Source organism: Maniola hyperantus, chromosome Z (genome assembly GCF_902806685.2).
Source record: "Maniola hyperantus chromosome Z, iAphHyp1.2, whole genome shotgun sequence".
NCBI lineage: Eukaryota > Metazoa > Arthropoda > Insecta > Lepidoptera > Nymphalidae > Maniola > Maniola hyperantus.
The window spans coordinates 6,989,505-7,006,408 of NC_048564.1; the positions used below are offsets into that span (position 1 = coordinate 6,989,505).

At 36.7% G+C, this 16,904-nt stretch overlaps 1 protein-coding gene across 3 annotated transcripts in view; it reads right to left on the reverse strand.

Moving 5' to 3' along the window:
* Positions 1–1,325: 1,325 nt before the first annotated feature.
* The window catches only part of LOC117995812 (dendritic arbor reduction protein 1-like), a 78,542-nt gene continuing 62,963 nt past the window's right edge, over positions 1,326–16,904 (reverse strand). The window contains exons 3-9 of one of the 3 annotated variants that reach the window (XM_069508741.1): positions 5,709–6,149; positions 4,673–4,777; positions 4,076–4,235; positions 3,479–3,610; positions 3,183–3,242; positions 2,746–2,984; positions 1,326–1,967 (exon numbers count right to left, since the gene is read on the reverse strand). In XM_069508741.1, coding sequence (XP_069364842.1) covers positions 2,794–2,984; positions 3,183–3,242; positions 3,479–3,610; positions 4,076–4,235; positions 4,673–4,777; positions 5,709–6,149 — 1,089 coding nt within the window. In that variant the 3' untranslated portion in view covers positions 1,326–1,967; positions 2,746–2,793. Of the gene's footprint in view, positions 1,968–2,745; positions 2,985–3,182; positions 3,243–3,478; positions 3,614–4,075; positions 4,236–4,672; positions 4,778–5,708; positions 6,150–16,904 lie in introns of all 3 variants that reach the window. The other 2 variants (XM_069508740.1, XM_034983832.2) reach the window with 2 other exon arrangements.

Here is a 16,904-nt window from a genome sequence, read left to right on the forward strand (position 1 = left end):
CATATAATATTTGATATATTGGACGGAGACAATAAGGCTAGCTGTGATGACAATATTCGCTCCTCGAAATAGATAAAGCGTTTTATAATAATTAATATTATTATGTATATTTATGTAACTATGCTAATCTTAAGACTTTCGCATATTAAAGTTAAATTAAGATGTGCGTACGAATTAGGGAGGTACCTAAGCGTATTTACCATATACCTATAGGTAATAATATTCGACAAAAAAATCAGGTTGTGCTGTATTTATTTTATTGTGTGAAATCGGTTGAGTTTAATAATATATTATACAAGTGATAGTGTGAATATGCTTAATAACAACATAAACCGTTATAAATCAAGACTAGAAAGTGTATAGCTGCGAATCCGAATAAAACGACCAAGGTTACTCAATAAATAGCCCGCTTCCATCTTAGACTACATCATCACTTACCACCAGGTGAGATTGCAGTCAAAAGCTAACTTGTATCTGAATAAAAAAAGTGAGAAATATTCATATTGTATAATTTTCATCACTGAACTTTGGTCTATATAGTTAAAAAAGACTGGTTAAACAATACTGCTAATTATTACTATCGTGCTACCCTGTGTATTTATTTCAATGTTCATTATTAGGAGAGATAAGTAGGTATATAATAGATCAAGTAGATAATATATAAAAATCATATGCTGTTATATTTATAAATTCTGCCATGATGCTATGGAACTTCGCTTGAAAAACCATTTAACTTTTGAAGACTTATATCCCAGGTCGTGTGATCCGAAAACGCTTCCGTACATTTAAAACTAATTTCTATCTAATCCTATCAATAATTAAAGTTATTAACATAAAAATATCTATAATATCTTGGATATTTCTTGTCTTCTTAATTTAATTAAACTTACAATAAATTAATCATATCTAAAGAATACTTAGAGCTTTTACAACGAGACGTGTTTGTGACTCCAGTGAGCAAATTTCAATACGCAGTGAGTATTGATATACGTATACTTAAGCTGTTATAAAGAAAAAACACAAATACTATAGTAATTATGCAAAATGTAGTCAGTTCTATTTAATGAGTCATTCATTTATATTAAATATCAATTATTTTTGTCATTAAAAAAAAGGAAATATTATTTTATCGAAAAAAAACCTATTTGTTGCCAGACGCAGAAAAGGTAGAGCGCCAATCGAAAATAGATAAGTAAGGTACAGTACACGGCCGAAAGTAATGTACATCGGCCTTTAGAATGACATTTCGGCTTTGGAGAGCGTCGTCTCTGTCACTCATACCCATATGACGTTTTGTCGGTCTCAATGACCGAGACAGTGCTCTACAAATCTGCTATCTCCTTTTAAAGGTCGATGTACATTACTTTCGGCCGCGTACTGTAGCATTTATTTTTTATTATATCTTTGCTACAGTGTAACTATAGCTATAGTACAGTTACTTTATATATTGTAGTATAAAATATTAATAAATATTGATAACAAGGCGTCACAAAACACAGCGTCCCACTAGAGATAATTGTCATTTTTAATGTACATAAATATTTATAAAATACTTATCCATAAACTATTTTGGGTTGATCAATAGATGACTCTGTGCTAATAATTATGTAAAGCGATTCCTTGGTAAAGATTGTACCTGTTGTGCTTTTTAAAACATTTTATAATAAATGTACAATATCGTTAACTATTGTGATTCGCGTTTGTCCACAAATCCGTACATTTTATCGACTACTAATGTCACAAATGCATGTAATAACATGTTAAGTAGTCATGTAAAGTTTATTTTTCCTAAACAATTAGAGACGATTGAGATAAATGAGTTGGTTTCTTGCAGTTTCGCTTTGTATGCACATACTGTTGTTTTCCTGTCTCCATCCATGTCTGCGAAGTCACAGTACACTGTAGAATGTGTCCATCAGGCTAGTTTCTAGATCGCACTCTAGAAAGAGGCCTTCGCTGCTTTCCTCCTGAAAAGGAATTGTCATAATATAGTGCAGACTGCATTTTCACTCAAAAATGTAGATATCTACATAAAGTACGATACCTACTACAGTAGGTGGGGCGTATGGCGACGCATACAGAGTAGAGTGGAGCCAAGTTTATTGATAAAAACTTAAACTCATATTTATAAATTCATCTGTATGTCAAAGGAAATAGAGGACTTAGGCATGCAGGTTCTGAAGTCCAGGTAGTAAAGTATGCCAATCTGTACATGGCCAGCGTGGTAGACTATGGCCAAAACCCTGTTCGCTCTGAGAAGAGAACCGTGCTCTGTAGTGAGCCGGCGATGGGTTAATCATATAACAAAAATAAAAACTAATAAGTAAACTATTATGGAGTCAACCGGGGACCCAAGAGCTGGCAGCTACCTTGGTCAAAGAATTAGTTTGGGCATCCAAAGGGGCAATGCTGCCAGCATCTTGGGTACAATGTCTCGCGTATGTATAGAGTGCAAGACTCGGGTCAATGCCCCGGCTACGACGCGGCATTGACTCCGAGTGGTCTACTTACGCAACGTTCGTTGACCTTTAGCGTCAGTCAGACATTTTATTTGCAATATAACGCAAACTTTTACAAAATTATATTATTTTTTTGACTTTTTTTGTGGTATCATGTCAGTAATCATCAGTATTATCACCTGTTTTTGTTTTTGCCAGCGTTCTGGTTACACTCTGTATTAATGTTAAAGATAAAGAAACTGATGATACCAGCACATTAGGTTAGGTGCCTAAGACCGATACCCACTTGAGTAGGTTGAGGCGTGGAAGGTTGGTCCCCGCCTCTCCTTGCGTGTCATTTGGCCGTTTTGGGCAAGTGCCGCTTCATGTGCAACGCGAGGTGGTCGGAACGCGCGAAAGATCGCTCGCAAACCGCACATTTGAAGGGTTTAGCTCCAGTGTGCTTGCGGTAGTGCCGGGTTAGTTCGTCGGACCGCGCGAATCTCCACTCGCACTCCGGCCACTGGCAAGTGTAAGGTTTCTCTCCTGAGAACAAAGAAGGCTATTGAAACATGCAAATTATAATTGTTTCGACCCATTACACATTCGCTTCTACAAACGCACAAATATTGGAATCTTAGATTAAGTAGGTTTAAAAAGTTTAAATCCTTCGCCAGTGCAGGACTTACTAATTTTCGCAGTGCATTATGCTTAAATAAATAAGATAATAAAATTGCACGTTACCTGTATGTATTCGTTGGTGAGCCTTCAGATGCGAGCTTTTCGTGTAAACTTTGGTGCACCCTGAAATATTCAATTATATCATTTTTACATTTTTGCGTACCTAAGGACTTAATAAAAATCTTATACCATTGTGGTTGGTAACTATATTCATATATTCTTAATTATGTTTGGTGTTACGGGTTATTTTTTAATCAAGTTTCTAATCGCGTCGTAGGTATCAGATTCACATGCATTTATGGGTAGGTAGAACTGGGTGGGATATAATTATGTTTATTTTTACCTAATAAGTGGGTTACCTATAAATTCGCAATGGTGCACTCTCCTCTTCTCTAGTCCGGGATTGTTTTGCACGGGGGATTGTTCCGCTTGGAAGGCGGAGGTGCGAGGCGCGAATGAGGCGCTGGCGCGGACGGGTGTAGCGCAGGTTTCTGCTAGCACATAAACAATAGTCACCTATCAATTCGCAATGATGCACTCTTCACTTCACAGGCTGGGAATGGTTTGCGGAAGGCGCGAATAGGAGAGCAGGCGCGTGCGAACACGGTACAGAATTATACATATAATATTCACCTATGAAATCGACCTGATGTCCTCTCTCTTTCTCGTGTTGAGTGATATGATCAAGTAACAGGGATCTGGTTGCGTTTGTGTTTCTATTAGAATACTGATAGTCACCCATAAAATCACCACGATGTATCACTTCTTAAGCCAGGAACGTTGTCTGCTGGATGCATGTGAAGAATGTAGAGGGATAGAGTACGAGATCTAACTAATAGTCACCTATAAAACGATGCACTCTCCATTTCCCGTACTATGTATGCAAGGCTCGAGTGAGGAACAGTAGCATGCAGGTACGGCGGAAGGATTTGCCAATTATAAGAAAGGACAATCACCTATGAAGTCACAGTGGTGAACTCTTCTCTTCTCGAGCTCTGGGTTGTTCCGGCGGTTGTACTTGATGGGAGGAGGCGCGAGGCGCGAGTGAGGCTGTGGCACATGAGGATGTTGCACTGGGATAGGTTGCGGAGCCATATGCAACGGCTGCGACATTGCCTGTTTACAAAATTCATTTATTTAACTCATCGTTGACTATTTGTTTGTTACGATTTCAAATGCGTAAATTTCTCTGTAAAGCTTTTTTTTAAGTTCTTCCTCAATTAGGGACAATTAAATAGAAAATCCCGGATAACTAAAACTCTGCAATTCATAATATTTTGCAGGCTCTATAATAGTTTTTTTGCCCTGATTTGCGATACAATGATTTTCTTACAAAATCAATACAGAACTAAAATAAGATGTGCCCGTATTAACAGGTTATAAATAAGAAAACAAAAGTATTGTAGTAACGACCTAAGACGCAGAAACGCTAAAAATACCTATCTCCATCCAAAGAAAATTATGTTTTTCATAATATTAAACGAATAAAGACGCAATATGTGACAAAAAACATCATATACACAAAAAGTTGAAGTGAAGAATTAAAACATTACCTGTGGGTGATGGTGACTTTGAGACACAGGATGCGGTGGTATATGTGGCGCACGAAGTAGCGGTGGTGCGTGGTAGGGGGGCGGCGGCGTTCGACGCGGGCCACCCTGCAATCATCAGTACATTCTTCCTTGTATGATAATTAGTAATTTTGCCAGCATTTTACCAACAAAATTATACTCTGGGTCTGGGAATGGGGTTTTTTTGCATTGCGTAATTATCTTCTGATCAATAATAAAACCATATAGTTATTTTTGAATAGTAAGAGTTGTTTTAAATAAGTAAGTCTTAACAGAGGACTCCCCGTGACTCGCCCCATACAAACGTAGTTTCATTCTCATTTATATAGTAATCAACTAAGGTAATTTTAATAAAAAAAATTGGACACATTTTTGAAACTAATATCAGTGTCTGTGGCTTGCCAGATTTCCCTTAAAATGTTTATATAATAGTAAGACCAGAATCTCATGGCAAATAGGCATAGGCAATATTTCGGCATAATCATGAAATTTATGTATTTAAAACATTGACACTGAATAACAATATTCATCACATAGTACCTACTATATACATAGGATATTCACAGAGTACAGTGTTGCTAGCTTTGGATTTTCATTTCCGTATTTTTCATGAGATTCTGGTCTACCTATAGTTTTAAACCCATGTAAGGCTTAAAGATTTGTATTTAAATCCTTGAGTTACACGACTTTAAAACAAAATATTTTAACAGAAATCTTGAAAACCACAGACACAAATATTAGTTCCTAAAACGTATCTACGTTTCACCAAGTTTTATTGGTTAAAAGTCAAATGGGAGCGAATCTACGTTTGACTGGGGCGCATTACGAATAAACCCCTCTTAACTGATTGCACATTTCACTTACCATAATCCCGCCCTCTCAAGCTGTGGTGACATTGCTAAAACTTGCTTTTGATTAATTCGCAAAATAAAAAGCACAGTCGCGAGCAAAGGATGGTACCATCTGACGCATAATCGCTAGTAGTCGCAAGGCGATGTTAATCGGCTTTTATGTTTACCTGCATTGAATTTCCTGGGCTACCCTGATCGGATCCGGGCGGCGTCAGTGGAGACATGTAGACGAGCCTCGAGGGAGGATATTTCGAGAAGGACGTCGCGGGCTGTTGGTGCTGCTGATGCTGCGGTGGTTGCGGATGCGCGTACGTCGGCGGGGCGCAGAGCCTCTCCGTCTTGATCTCCAACGGGCTGAGTAAAGGAGTGGCGCATTCCTCGAGGAGCGCGTCCTCAGCCTCCAACTTAACGTGGGTGGCCCCGAGAGGAGCAAGCATGTTCGCGTTCTCAGGATCGATGTTCCTGATGGATGAGGCGATGTCCTCCCAGAGGGCAGGTCGGAGGAAGGCATCGTCACGCGAAGTCGTTCCGCCATCGAAAAGGTCCATGTGGGCGGGCGCGAGGGAGGCGCCCTCTTGCTTGCACAGCAGTGACTCCAGCTCAGATGTCTGTGGAAATAACAAAATGACTTAAATATAATATTAAGTACCTATCTAGTTTTTGAAGATTACTTATTTGAAATTGGGTATTATAATTAAACCGAGCAGAAAAAAATGAGTTACAACCACTGGCCAGTAATTAAATGATAAAGTAGCTAATGAAAATAATGACTGATCAGCGAAAATAACATGTGATCAGCAAAAATTAGTAGTAAGAACTCGTTATTTTGTATTATATTGTAAACATTATAGTATTAAAATGCATTTAACCTGCGTCGAATATGCCCCAAAGCGGAATCTGATCACCCCGACTCCACGCAGTCTTGTCTACATCTGTTTTCATCAAGCGCTAGTATCATCATCTTCATGACCAACCCATCGCCGGCTCACTACAGAGCACGGGTCTCCTCTCAGAGTGAGAAGGGTTTTGGCCATAGTCTACTACGCTCGCCATGTGCGGATTGGTACACTTCACACACCTTTGAGAACATTATGGAGAACTCTCAGGCATGCAGGTTTCCTCACGATGTTTTCCTTTACCGTTAAAGCAAATTATATTTAATTACTTTTAGCGTGAGTATAATAGTAGGTACTTATTTTTAACCTAGTAGGTACTAAGTATTCATCATGATCAACGTATCGGCAGATCACTACTGACAGAAGCTGCTTTGGTGTCTTACGTCGTAGCCTATTTAAAATACACAAGCTTTTGCTTTCTTATAATTCAACAAGAATTTCCAAAAACTATCTGGCCACCAAAACAACAAAACCCATATTAAAATTGAAATATTAACGTTCTTGTGATTTATTCTAAGAAATTCTACAAGTTTATGATGCAAAACCTTTGATCAGTATAAGACCGATCCAAAGAGGCTGTATAAATGTGCAACTTCGGATTTTAATTCAGATCCCAACACAGAGATTGTTAACAAAGATATTGTTCTGATTGAAAATCTGTATGTGATGCTTGTATATTAAGGTTACGTATTTACTACAAGTACTATGTACGCAGATAGCTGTAGGTTGGTGTACCTATTCGATAGATAGATATACCTATTGGTCTACTAAACCATACCTGTGTACATACCATAGACTAAATTATTAATAGAAGATATTGAAAATCGAGTAGGTAGGTATAGTATAGATAAGTAGGTACATTCAACACTTAAATACGTATTATTCCTACCGAAAGGTTGCATTCATTCGCTGGTTACAACATAGATTTAGAAGTATGGACGTTCCTACCTAATGTAGAGATCTAGAACGGGTGGGATTATAATAATTATTGGTAAGCAGTTAGCTTACCAATAAATTTAATATTTTGTTGTTATTCTACACGAAAAGTAATTAAATCAAGCATCTACTTCTGCGTTTGTTTGTTGGTTTGTCCTTCAATCACGTCGCAACAGAGCAACGGATCGACGTGATTTTTTGCATGGGTATAGTTTAAGACCTGGAGAGTGACATAGGCTACTTTTTATCCCGGAAAAGCAAAGAGTTCCCCCGGGATTTTAAAAACCAAATCTACGCGAACGAAGTTGCGGGCATCAGCTAGTTAAAAATATTCACCAGAAATGATAGTAAAAGGTCTATGCAAGAAATAAAGGACGGGTATTATTGAAGTAAAGTAAAATAAAGTATTTTGCAGGTGCTCGCGTAGAAAATTAACTCAAAATAAAAATTTGTCTCGTAATAAATTCAACCGGAATTAATTTCCGGGTTTAACCGTGCTTTAAGCTTTCAATTTTACCAAAAGAACCTTTAGTTTTACTCGAATCAGAAGATCCCTTAAAAACTTTCCTGTTTCTGGGTAAAAGTGCATTAATACAGGACAGATGGATGACGAAGTGATCCTATAAGCCAGGGTTTCTTAAAGTGTGGTCCATGGACCCCTTAGGGGTCCGTATCATGTGTACTCGGGGTCCGCAGCAGTTCAGTAAACCCTTGTGTGGTAAACTGCACTGCCTTGCCCGCACTGACCGACCACGTCATGGCGCTTCTCGGAACAGTGCAGCGCAGATGATATCAGCGATGAAGATGTTATTTAAGACGATTTAATTGACACGAGATCTAAAGAAGTGTTGAAAGCTGAATTTCAAGTAAAATGTCTTTTTGAATTCTGGTGTTCGTTAAGTGGACCCTCTTATTGTAGAGCGGGCTATGTCTGCTCTCATACCATTTGCCACCACATATCTTTCTGAAGCAGGGTTTTCGGTGCTAGTTTCTATGAAAACAAAAAATCGGAATCGATCTTAGACGTGCTCATTGAGGCCAAACAACAGCATCCTTCTCACTAACCTAACTCGGCGTAACATCGATTATGATTTTTTTCGTTGTATGTGTCTGTTATGGTAAATAGAGGAAACTACCAAAATAACTGATTAAAATTCACGGTTTTTTTCCTGAAACAGGTTTGACAGGAGTCCATGAAATTTTAAAATTCTGACAGTGGTCCGTGGCTGCCAAAAGTTTAAGAAACCCTGCTATAAGCACTTATAAGCTAAGTATTTACATTAAGGTACACGAAACTGTAAAGAATATAGAAAAGATAGCACAATGTATTCCTGTTTCCAATACCTCCGTAGCACGGGCAAAAGCGGCCATTAGCATACAATAGAGAGCTCAGCGTGCTCACGGCGGCGCAGGTGACGCGCTTTACGCATTCACTTTATAAACTACAATCTTCCAATATTAGATCACTTCGAAATTTTATATATGCAGCAATGTGCAATCTTTGCATAACGAATAACAAAGGAATATACATAAGCACCTCTGAAGGCGCACATGTGACATAAAATAGCGCACTTGTGAACTACAAAAAATGTGCCTAAATATGAGATCCCCAGCTGGTCCACATGTGCAAAATAATAATAAGTGTCGCTACATTACGATATATAAAAAAGTAAAAAATATAATAATAGGTACATCAACCAGCAATACATTAGATTTAGGATTTTTAGGCAGTTATTTAGGTAGACTTTTTTAGACAATAATGGTACCTACTATTAAGGGTTACTTAGATGAAATGAATATTGTGCGAATATTATAATATCTCGAGCGATTACAACGAATGCCGGTGCACGGATACACCCGACCAGGTTTTTGTTGCATCGGAATGGAGTTTGTAATGTAGTATTTAAAATGTAAGTTTGTTTTAAAATAAATAAATAAAACTATATATAGTATATAACTACATACAGAAAAAACTTATCACTAAAATTTTTATATTTACAAAAAATATATGCCGTCCAAATGGTAATTTATGGGCATTGTGCCCAAAACACTGGCGCTATTACCTCGCTGAACGGCAAGACTCAACCGTTGAGCGAAATAAGCACCAGCTTATTTAAATATATTCACCAGTCGCGTGGATCAGCTTTTGGGACACGACAAATAAATAAATAAATAATTAGAGGTCAGAATCACTACCCCTATTATAAATGCGAAAGTGTATTTGTTTGTTGGTTTGTTGGTTTATTGGTTTGTCCTACCTGTCAACCTACGCGATATTTGCCTAAACCTGGTGAATTATGCTGAGTTGGCACAACCAAAAGCCACACAACAAATAACAACAACTTTCCCCAATCTATCAATAACAGCAAATAACATTTTCACTTGCCTTTTTGATACTGCGAGATTTACCCCAAAAGTAAGCAGCAGTATACCTAATAAAAAAATTAAAAATAAAGAAATATCGAATTGAAATACCAGTTTGATAATTAGGTGCAGTTCAAATAATAGGGGTGTTCTTCTTAGTTAAAACTCAAAAACCTATCTATTGCTTAAACTTATAGGCACATTGAATAATGGGCACTCGCCTTAAACAAGCTAAGTACTCGTAAGCATCGTAAAATGGCGTTAAATTTGAAACGATTATTGGGCAAATATCAAGATCAACCTGCTCCGGTGCAGCTGAGGCTGAGATCGGTAACCCTTTGCGCGGCGGAACCTCCTTCGCAGTGTCGCAAGCGTGCCGGACCGCGCGAATTCCTTCTTTGACCTTTGCGGATCGAAACGATTGCGCCAGAGTCTCCTCCACCACGGCTAGACGAGCTTAGGCAATTGCGCCACAGATTAGATGTGTTACAGATCGCCCAGGGCGTTTGTAGCGCCAGCTTTATACAACGTCAATTGATTTGTTTATCATATTTATTCATAATCTAAATATATAAATGGTAAAGCTGACTGACTGACTGACTGATCTATCAACGCACAGCTCAAACTACTGGACGGATCGGGCTAAAATTTGGCATGCAGATAGCTATTATATAATTAACAATAAGCATAAGCTAGTATGTATAATTTAAATGTGTATTATTTTTAACAACAAATACTGCCTCGAAATATGCATGAATTATTTTGTAAGACCTAATAAGTCAGTTCGATTGTAAAACAGAGCTTTCACTCTATGTCTTATTTATGTGAGCTTTTTAGATGCTCTAATGTTTTTCTCAAAATTCAAACCGGTGAAAACAATATCAATAATTTGCTTTTAAATTATGCAACACCAGTGTTCCGCGCCGGGTTAGCGCGGGGACTGTGCGGGTGTGCGGGGCGTCCCCACCCTGATTGCGATCTGGACCTGTCGTGTACCACAGGTACAAATACAAATATCTACCAAAAACTTTATACATAATGCCAACATTAAAAATTACAATAAATTTCCAGTTAATCATTCATTATGAATTTATACAGTTGGAACAAATCATCGGAACAGTCGACGCTCAACATTGGTATAAAATGAATAAATGAGTTAATTGCATTAGCTTCATTTACTTTTGTAGGCAATTTAAATCTACATTGAAAAGATAAAGTATGTCAGGCTGATAAGTACCTATTCTACCAACTTCACAGTGAATTAATTTATGCACAACTGAATCTGTACCAGATAATTGATTAACAAATTTAACTGTTGATCATAATTGGGTGCTTCATTTAGTATATAATAATATATTATATCGCAACTCTTTGGTAAGTAAGTCTCGTCGTCATCATCGTCAACCAATAGACATCCACTGCTGGACTTTTACATTTTATTTAAGATGGTGTTCCAAACAATCATACAAATTTTCAGCTCTACGCGAATTTATTGAGCTATTTTTTGAGCTAAATTGACTGGGTTATAGACTATATAGACATTTTTGTGTAATAAAAATAGGTACTGACACTGTATAATATAGCCACTATTGATAGGGCCTGACGATTAACTGGTAATCTGACACGGAAAATTTGCATTGTAATCTGATAACGAATAACGATAAAAACCCTTCAGTTAATGAATAAATAATTAAGCACTAATTATTTTAATAATACTATGTATATTGTAGATCTGAAACTATTCTCTAATAGTTTTCAGATCTACAATATCCTAATAGCCAGTCTCATCATTTCGTAAAGATCTTTATCTAAGTAGTAGAGAAAAATGGGTATTTTTTCCAAGATTCAGATGCTTATCTACTGATTGAAGCTATATACGATTGGTTATTTGGATGATAATGTCAATGGCCAATACATTTTAAATGTTTATAAACAACATATCAATGCGACGCGATGCTTCTGACGCCTCTCTGCATCCGTCCAATAGCAACGATAAGATTATACAGTACCTATGTATTATTTATTACTATCAATACGTTGTAGGTATATAAATAATGCAATTTTATCATACTCGGAACATCTTTAATGTAAGAACGGAACATAAAGGAAATGTATTCATAATCATTTATTGATTGCATTCTAATTATTTATAAGGTAATTAAAACTTGCAAAAGTCAGCTAGCATTGCCATGTATATCAATGTCAATTTCAGTAATTGTTTTATTTCTAGTTCACACTTGGCATTACCATTTTTGCATTATAGTCATTTGTCATGTATGATGTAATATTTGAACCCCGTTGGGGCGCAAAATATTTATTAGGTTAGTAAGGATGTATGTAATTGTAGGTACGAACTAGGTTGTACAAAAAATCATAATTGTGAAAAATTTCATTACACTAAGTATGAGATGACACAACTTTCAAGTGCAATATTCAACCTTACCTCAGAAAAGTAAGAAAAAATTCGACCGTTTAGAAAAACTGAGGACCCACACCGGATTTCAGAATTCTAAAAATTTCTGTATTTTTGAGTGATACCTGTGTGTGTAACCTTCTCAATGAATTACAGAAAAAATTAAATCTTTTCAATTTTACATTTGGTAACTATAGAGAAATTAACTCTTGCTACCTATTTATTTATAAAATGTAGATAAAGTTAGTGAGGTAAATTTTAAGCCAAAATAAGCAAGTTAGACTCATACCATACCATACAAAACCAAACTAGGCTTTATAGATCTCAGCCTTAGTCACTACCAATGAACAGATATAAATGTGTTAGCCACGTTAGCTTAGGGACCTAGACGGTTCTGAATTTCAATTATCCAGCACAAAAAGAGGGAATTGTCCATAAAACGTTTATCGCGAACAAAAAGCTTTGCAAGTTTCCGCCGCCATTTCTCCGTTGGCGCACCAATCACGGCAGTTTGCGTGACGCGCCGCTATATATGAAAACAATTTTCTCTTGCTTTTAGAAATGCGTGCTCTTGGCATTTATATCACTGGCTCCTTATGATACACCTAATAGGGCTCTGTTCTGTACTTGTTGAACTTATATTATACTATTAACTAGGCTGTAAAGATATACGTAAATAATTAATATAAATCCACGTGGGCATCAGCAAGTAAATAATATTTCGATGGGGACGTGTCCATGTAGAAAAAAAAAACCTGTCAAGTGCGAGTCGGACTCACACATGAAGGGTTCCGTACTATCGTACAAGGTATACCTAACACTTTTATTAACTGCCAGTTAATTACGGATTTTGTCATCTATAAGTAATTTAGTAAATTGATATAGAATAATTAAGTAATTAAGAATTTCGCGAACACATTTTAATTACTTGTGTGATGTAACCACAAATTCACAGTTTTCGCATTTTCTTTTACTTGTGCTATAAGACCTACCTACTGGCCAAAATTTTATGAGTCTAGTTAAACGGAAAGTACCCTATAGGTTTTATTGACAGACACGACAGATGGACAACAAAGTGATCCTATACGTAAGGGTGCTTTTTTCTTTTTAAGTTACGGAACTCTAAAAACACCCCAAAAAAGTGAAATGTATAAAAAGAGGCATCAGTCAACTTCAGAATACTTATTGACTCGATCTTGGAGATCACACATTCTCGCAAGGAATTAAAGCCATGCATCCCGTTACGTTATGGCATTGTTTGAACAGCGCTGGCTCGTGCCGACGCTCTATTTCCATAATTCAACTGGACACCCACGCTAACTCATTCTTCAGCATACATCACCGACATTATCAAGATTTGTAAATAAATAAACCCTAATACAGTGACGCAGAGTTCAATTTCTCTATATTTATTGCTCGTCACTCGTACGCCGAGGGAGGTATTCGCATAATTCCCTATTTTAAACGTTGGTATGTAGGTATCTATCAGTATTATATACCTATAGATAAGTATGAATCAGATATAGACATTTTGTATTTTTACTAATATTTTTTTCCTAAATAAGTCAGTCTCAAAGCGCGCTTGCCTAGAAGATGTCTATATTCACTCTTGACTTGAAGGTATCTATCTACTCATCTTAAAAGTGAAGTGGTCAGCTGATGTATAGGAGGGCGTTCTATATTATAGCGGTTCAAATTAGAAACGAGGCGGCACTTCACTTCGTACGTCTCCATGGAATTTCGATTAAACTTCAATCATTAAAGTAAGATCATAAGTTAAAACTACTAGCTATGAATTCTCCAAACGGTGACATATCCGCTTGTATTGTATAAAATAAAAATGAACATAATTATACGCGTAAAATTTTATCAAAGTATCAAATTTCAAGTCAAAAGTACGAGTTTACTCCTTATTTTAAAGGTGAACCGTACTTATGACGTGTCAGTTGATCCATAGAGTTAATATGGCGCGTGAGGAGTCATTTTGTACAGACCATATAACTTATGTAAATATGGTATAAATTCTACAAAATTTATATACATAAAATTATTTCACAATAAACATATTATACAATGCATTTCGATTAAGTAATTACTATAAACAATCGATGGTAACTTTAGTCCTAAACTATTGTAATTACCAATGAAATTTTACAGTCAAAAAGCATACAGTGCGAACCGCGGCGGCAAAGGCAGGGCGGCAGGGCGGGCGGGGATCGATATGAAACGCCGCCCACCAGAGCGGTAGTGGGGCTTCGACCACAGCACACATAAATAAGCTAAACTTTACAATGGTGAATAAACTTTATTTGTATTAAATATGTAATATTTTTCTGGCATGCCATCATCATCATGATCATCCCATCACCGGCCAATTGCTGAGGACGGGTCTCCTCTCACAATGAGAAAGGTTAGGCCATAGTGTGCCACGCTGGCCCTGGAACATTACGAAGAACTCTCAGGCATGCAGATTCTCTCACGATGTTTTTCTTCACCATTAAAGCAAGTGATATTTAATTACCTAAATTGCACATAACTCTGAAACGTTAGAGGTCGACACCCCCACCTCCCGAATAGAAGACTGATGTCTTAACCAACAGACCATTACCAGTTTATGGCATAGTTTTTAATGAAAATATTGCAATAAAACTTAAAACTAGCCTTATTTAATTACTATACAAATCATGCCCAAGTAGAATGGTGCCAAGAATATTGGCTGCATTTCTGCGCTGGGCAGCCAGGCTGATCCGGTTGCCCACCATTTCACGTGGGCAGATTTGTATAGTAATTAGATAATAATAATAATATTTCATAATAATTATTATTTTTAAAATAATATTTTCGATAAGTTCGCCCTTTGTTTTTCATAGTGTATCCTGTATTCTTACTCTCTGTAATTTTAGTTGTTGTAAAGTTGTTTCAATTGAATTGAAAACAAATTAAATTTTCATTAAAAAAAGTATAAACTATATAGTAATAGTATAATTTTCTTGATTAAGAACGTAAATATGAATAGGCATCACTCTGGTCAGTAATCAGTTTTCAAAACTTTTCAACATGTCCGCATGGTTCTGTCATATTATGCGATGCAAATCCAGTTCATTTCCAAGAACGATACATATTTCTCGGAATAAATCTTCCCAGATATACATAAATGAATAATGTTTTAGATCGATAGTTTACCGCAACATGCTTGTAACAATAGGATGAAAGATTAAAAGGAAAGAAAAATAGAGTTTAATGAAGCGGAATGCAAACATGTCAAACTAATAAAATAATTTCTACATTAAGTCCCACGGCACCGCTAAATAAAGGAGGCTATGTAATTTGAGTAGTGTTTGCTTTTCCCATAATTTTTGGTAAACGACAGTGGGGTGGCGAGGAAACTACTAAAAAACTTGACTGTAGGTATAGTTTGTTTTATTCAACTGGAACAGTATTTTATGAAAAGTTCCTGGTGGTTGAATAACTATTGATCTCATAAGAAATAGAGAATGGTCAATAAAACAGTTTTCCTCCTCCTCCAGTTTTTCTTTTTCGATTTTTCCTCCACTCTATCTGTCATTCTATCGTATTATTTCGATGAATCAATCTTCATCACTAAGCACCTACTGACGAAGATAGCATGATCGAGTTACATTAGTTAGGACTTATTATCGTAACTGAAGATTACAATATTTTTTTTCAAGAGGTCAAAAATTATTTTACTGGTATCACGGAACTACAAGCATCATCATGCTGATAGAATTACCTACCTCCTAAATCAAAAGGGATCCAGAAGGACGGTTGTATGAAATGCAAAATGAGACAGAGGTACAGACAGGTACATTTAGGACGAGGTTTGAGAACAGGAAAAGCATGCTAACGCAACACCATCTGTCGTGTCACAGTTCATGGAATGTTCAAAGTGAGCGCTCCCAACGCGTCAGTTAGACCGGCACAAAGCACGCCACCAATTACGACATAATCCATTCCACATGCTAGAAACCTTTACATCTATTTTATGAACTTTATCGCTAAATCATCTATAGTAGCGCGGAGCACCTGTTATCATGTGCTGTACTCATTTGACATGTGTCATTTCATGTGTTTGACCTTTGAATTAATATGGGTCACACATGTTTCGTTAAGTCCTTTATGTTTCTTGGTTACTTACTTAAAATTTAGAGGCCAAAAACTCAAGTTTATCATTACCAACCAGCTGTGTATCTAAAAAAACAAATACAACTGTTGCCCTTTGATTTTGCCGTATAAATTGGTCATCATTTCAGTTGTATATTTAGCTTTGCCAATTGCTGGGAAATACTTTTTAGCATTATTATTATCTTTTCAATAAAGTTATATTGGCCGTGATCTTACCTGGAGAGTGATGATGTAGTCTAAGATGGGACTAAGCTACCTAGTAGGAGCATTTGTAGCAGATTTTTTTTATGCAGCATCATTACTGGATGCAACTACTAAATCGTGAGGCGACACGACTTTGCCTGATCAGGTTAATTAGCAATTCTTAATTACCAAATTGATCCTTCACTTATAAGACTACAGCACTCTCCACTGCACCAGGTAGGTCATCAAAAGTCTTTATGTATTTCAAAGCCCTCGATACAACAAGACGATACCTACTTCTGTAGTGCAACAGCACAATCTGACTTGTTGATAAGGTTTAAGTGGACTTTCACATATTTCACTCAATTTCCACACATCTTTTGTAAATGTTGATCTCGTCCGGTTAATACAATCTTTTCTACAATGTT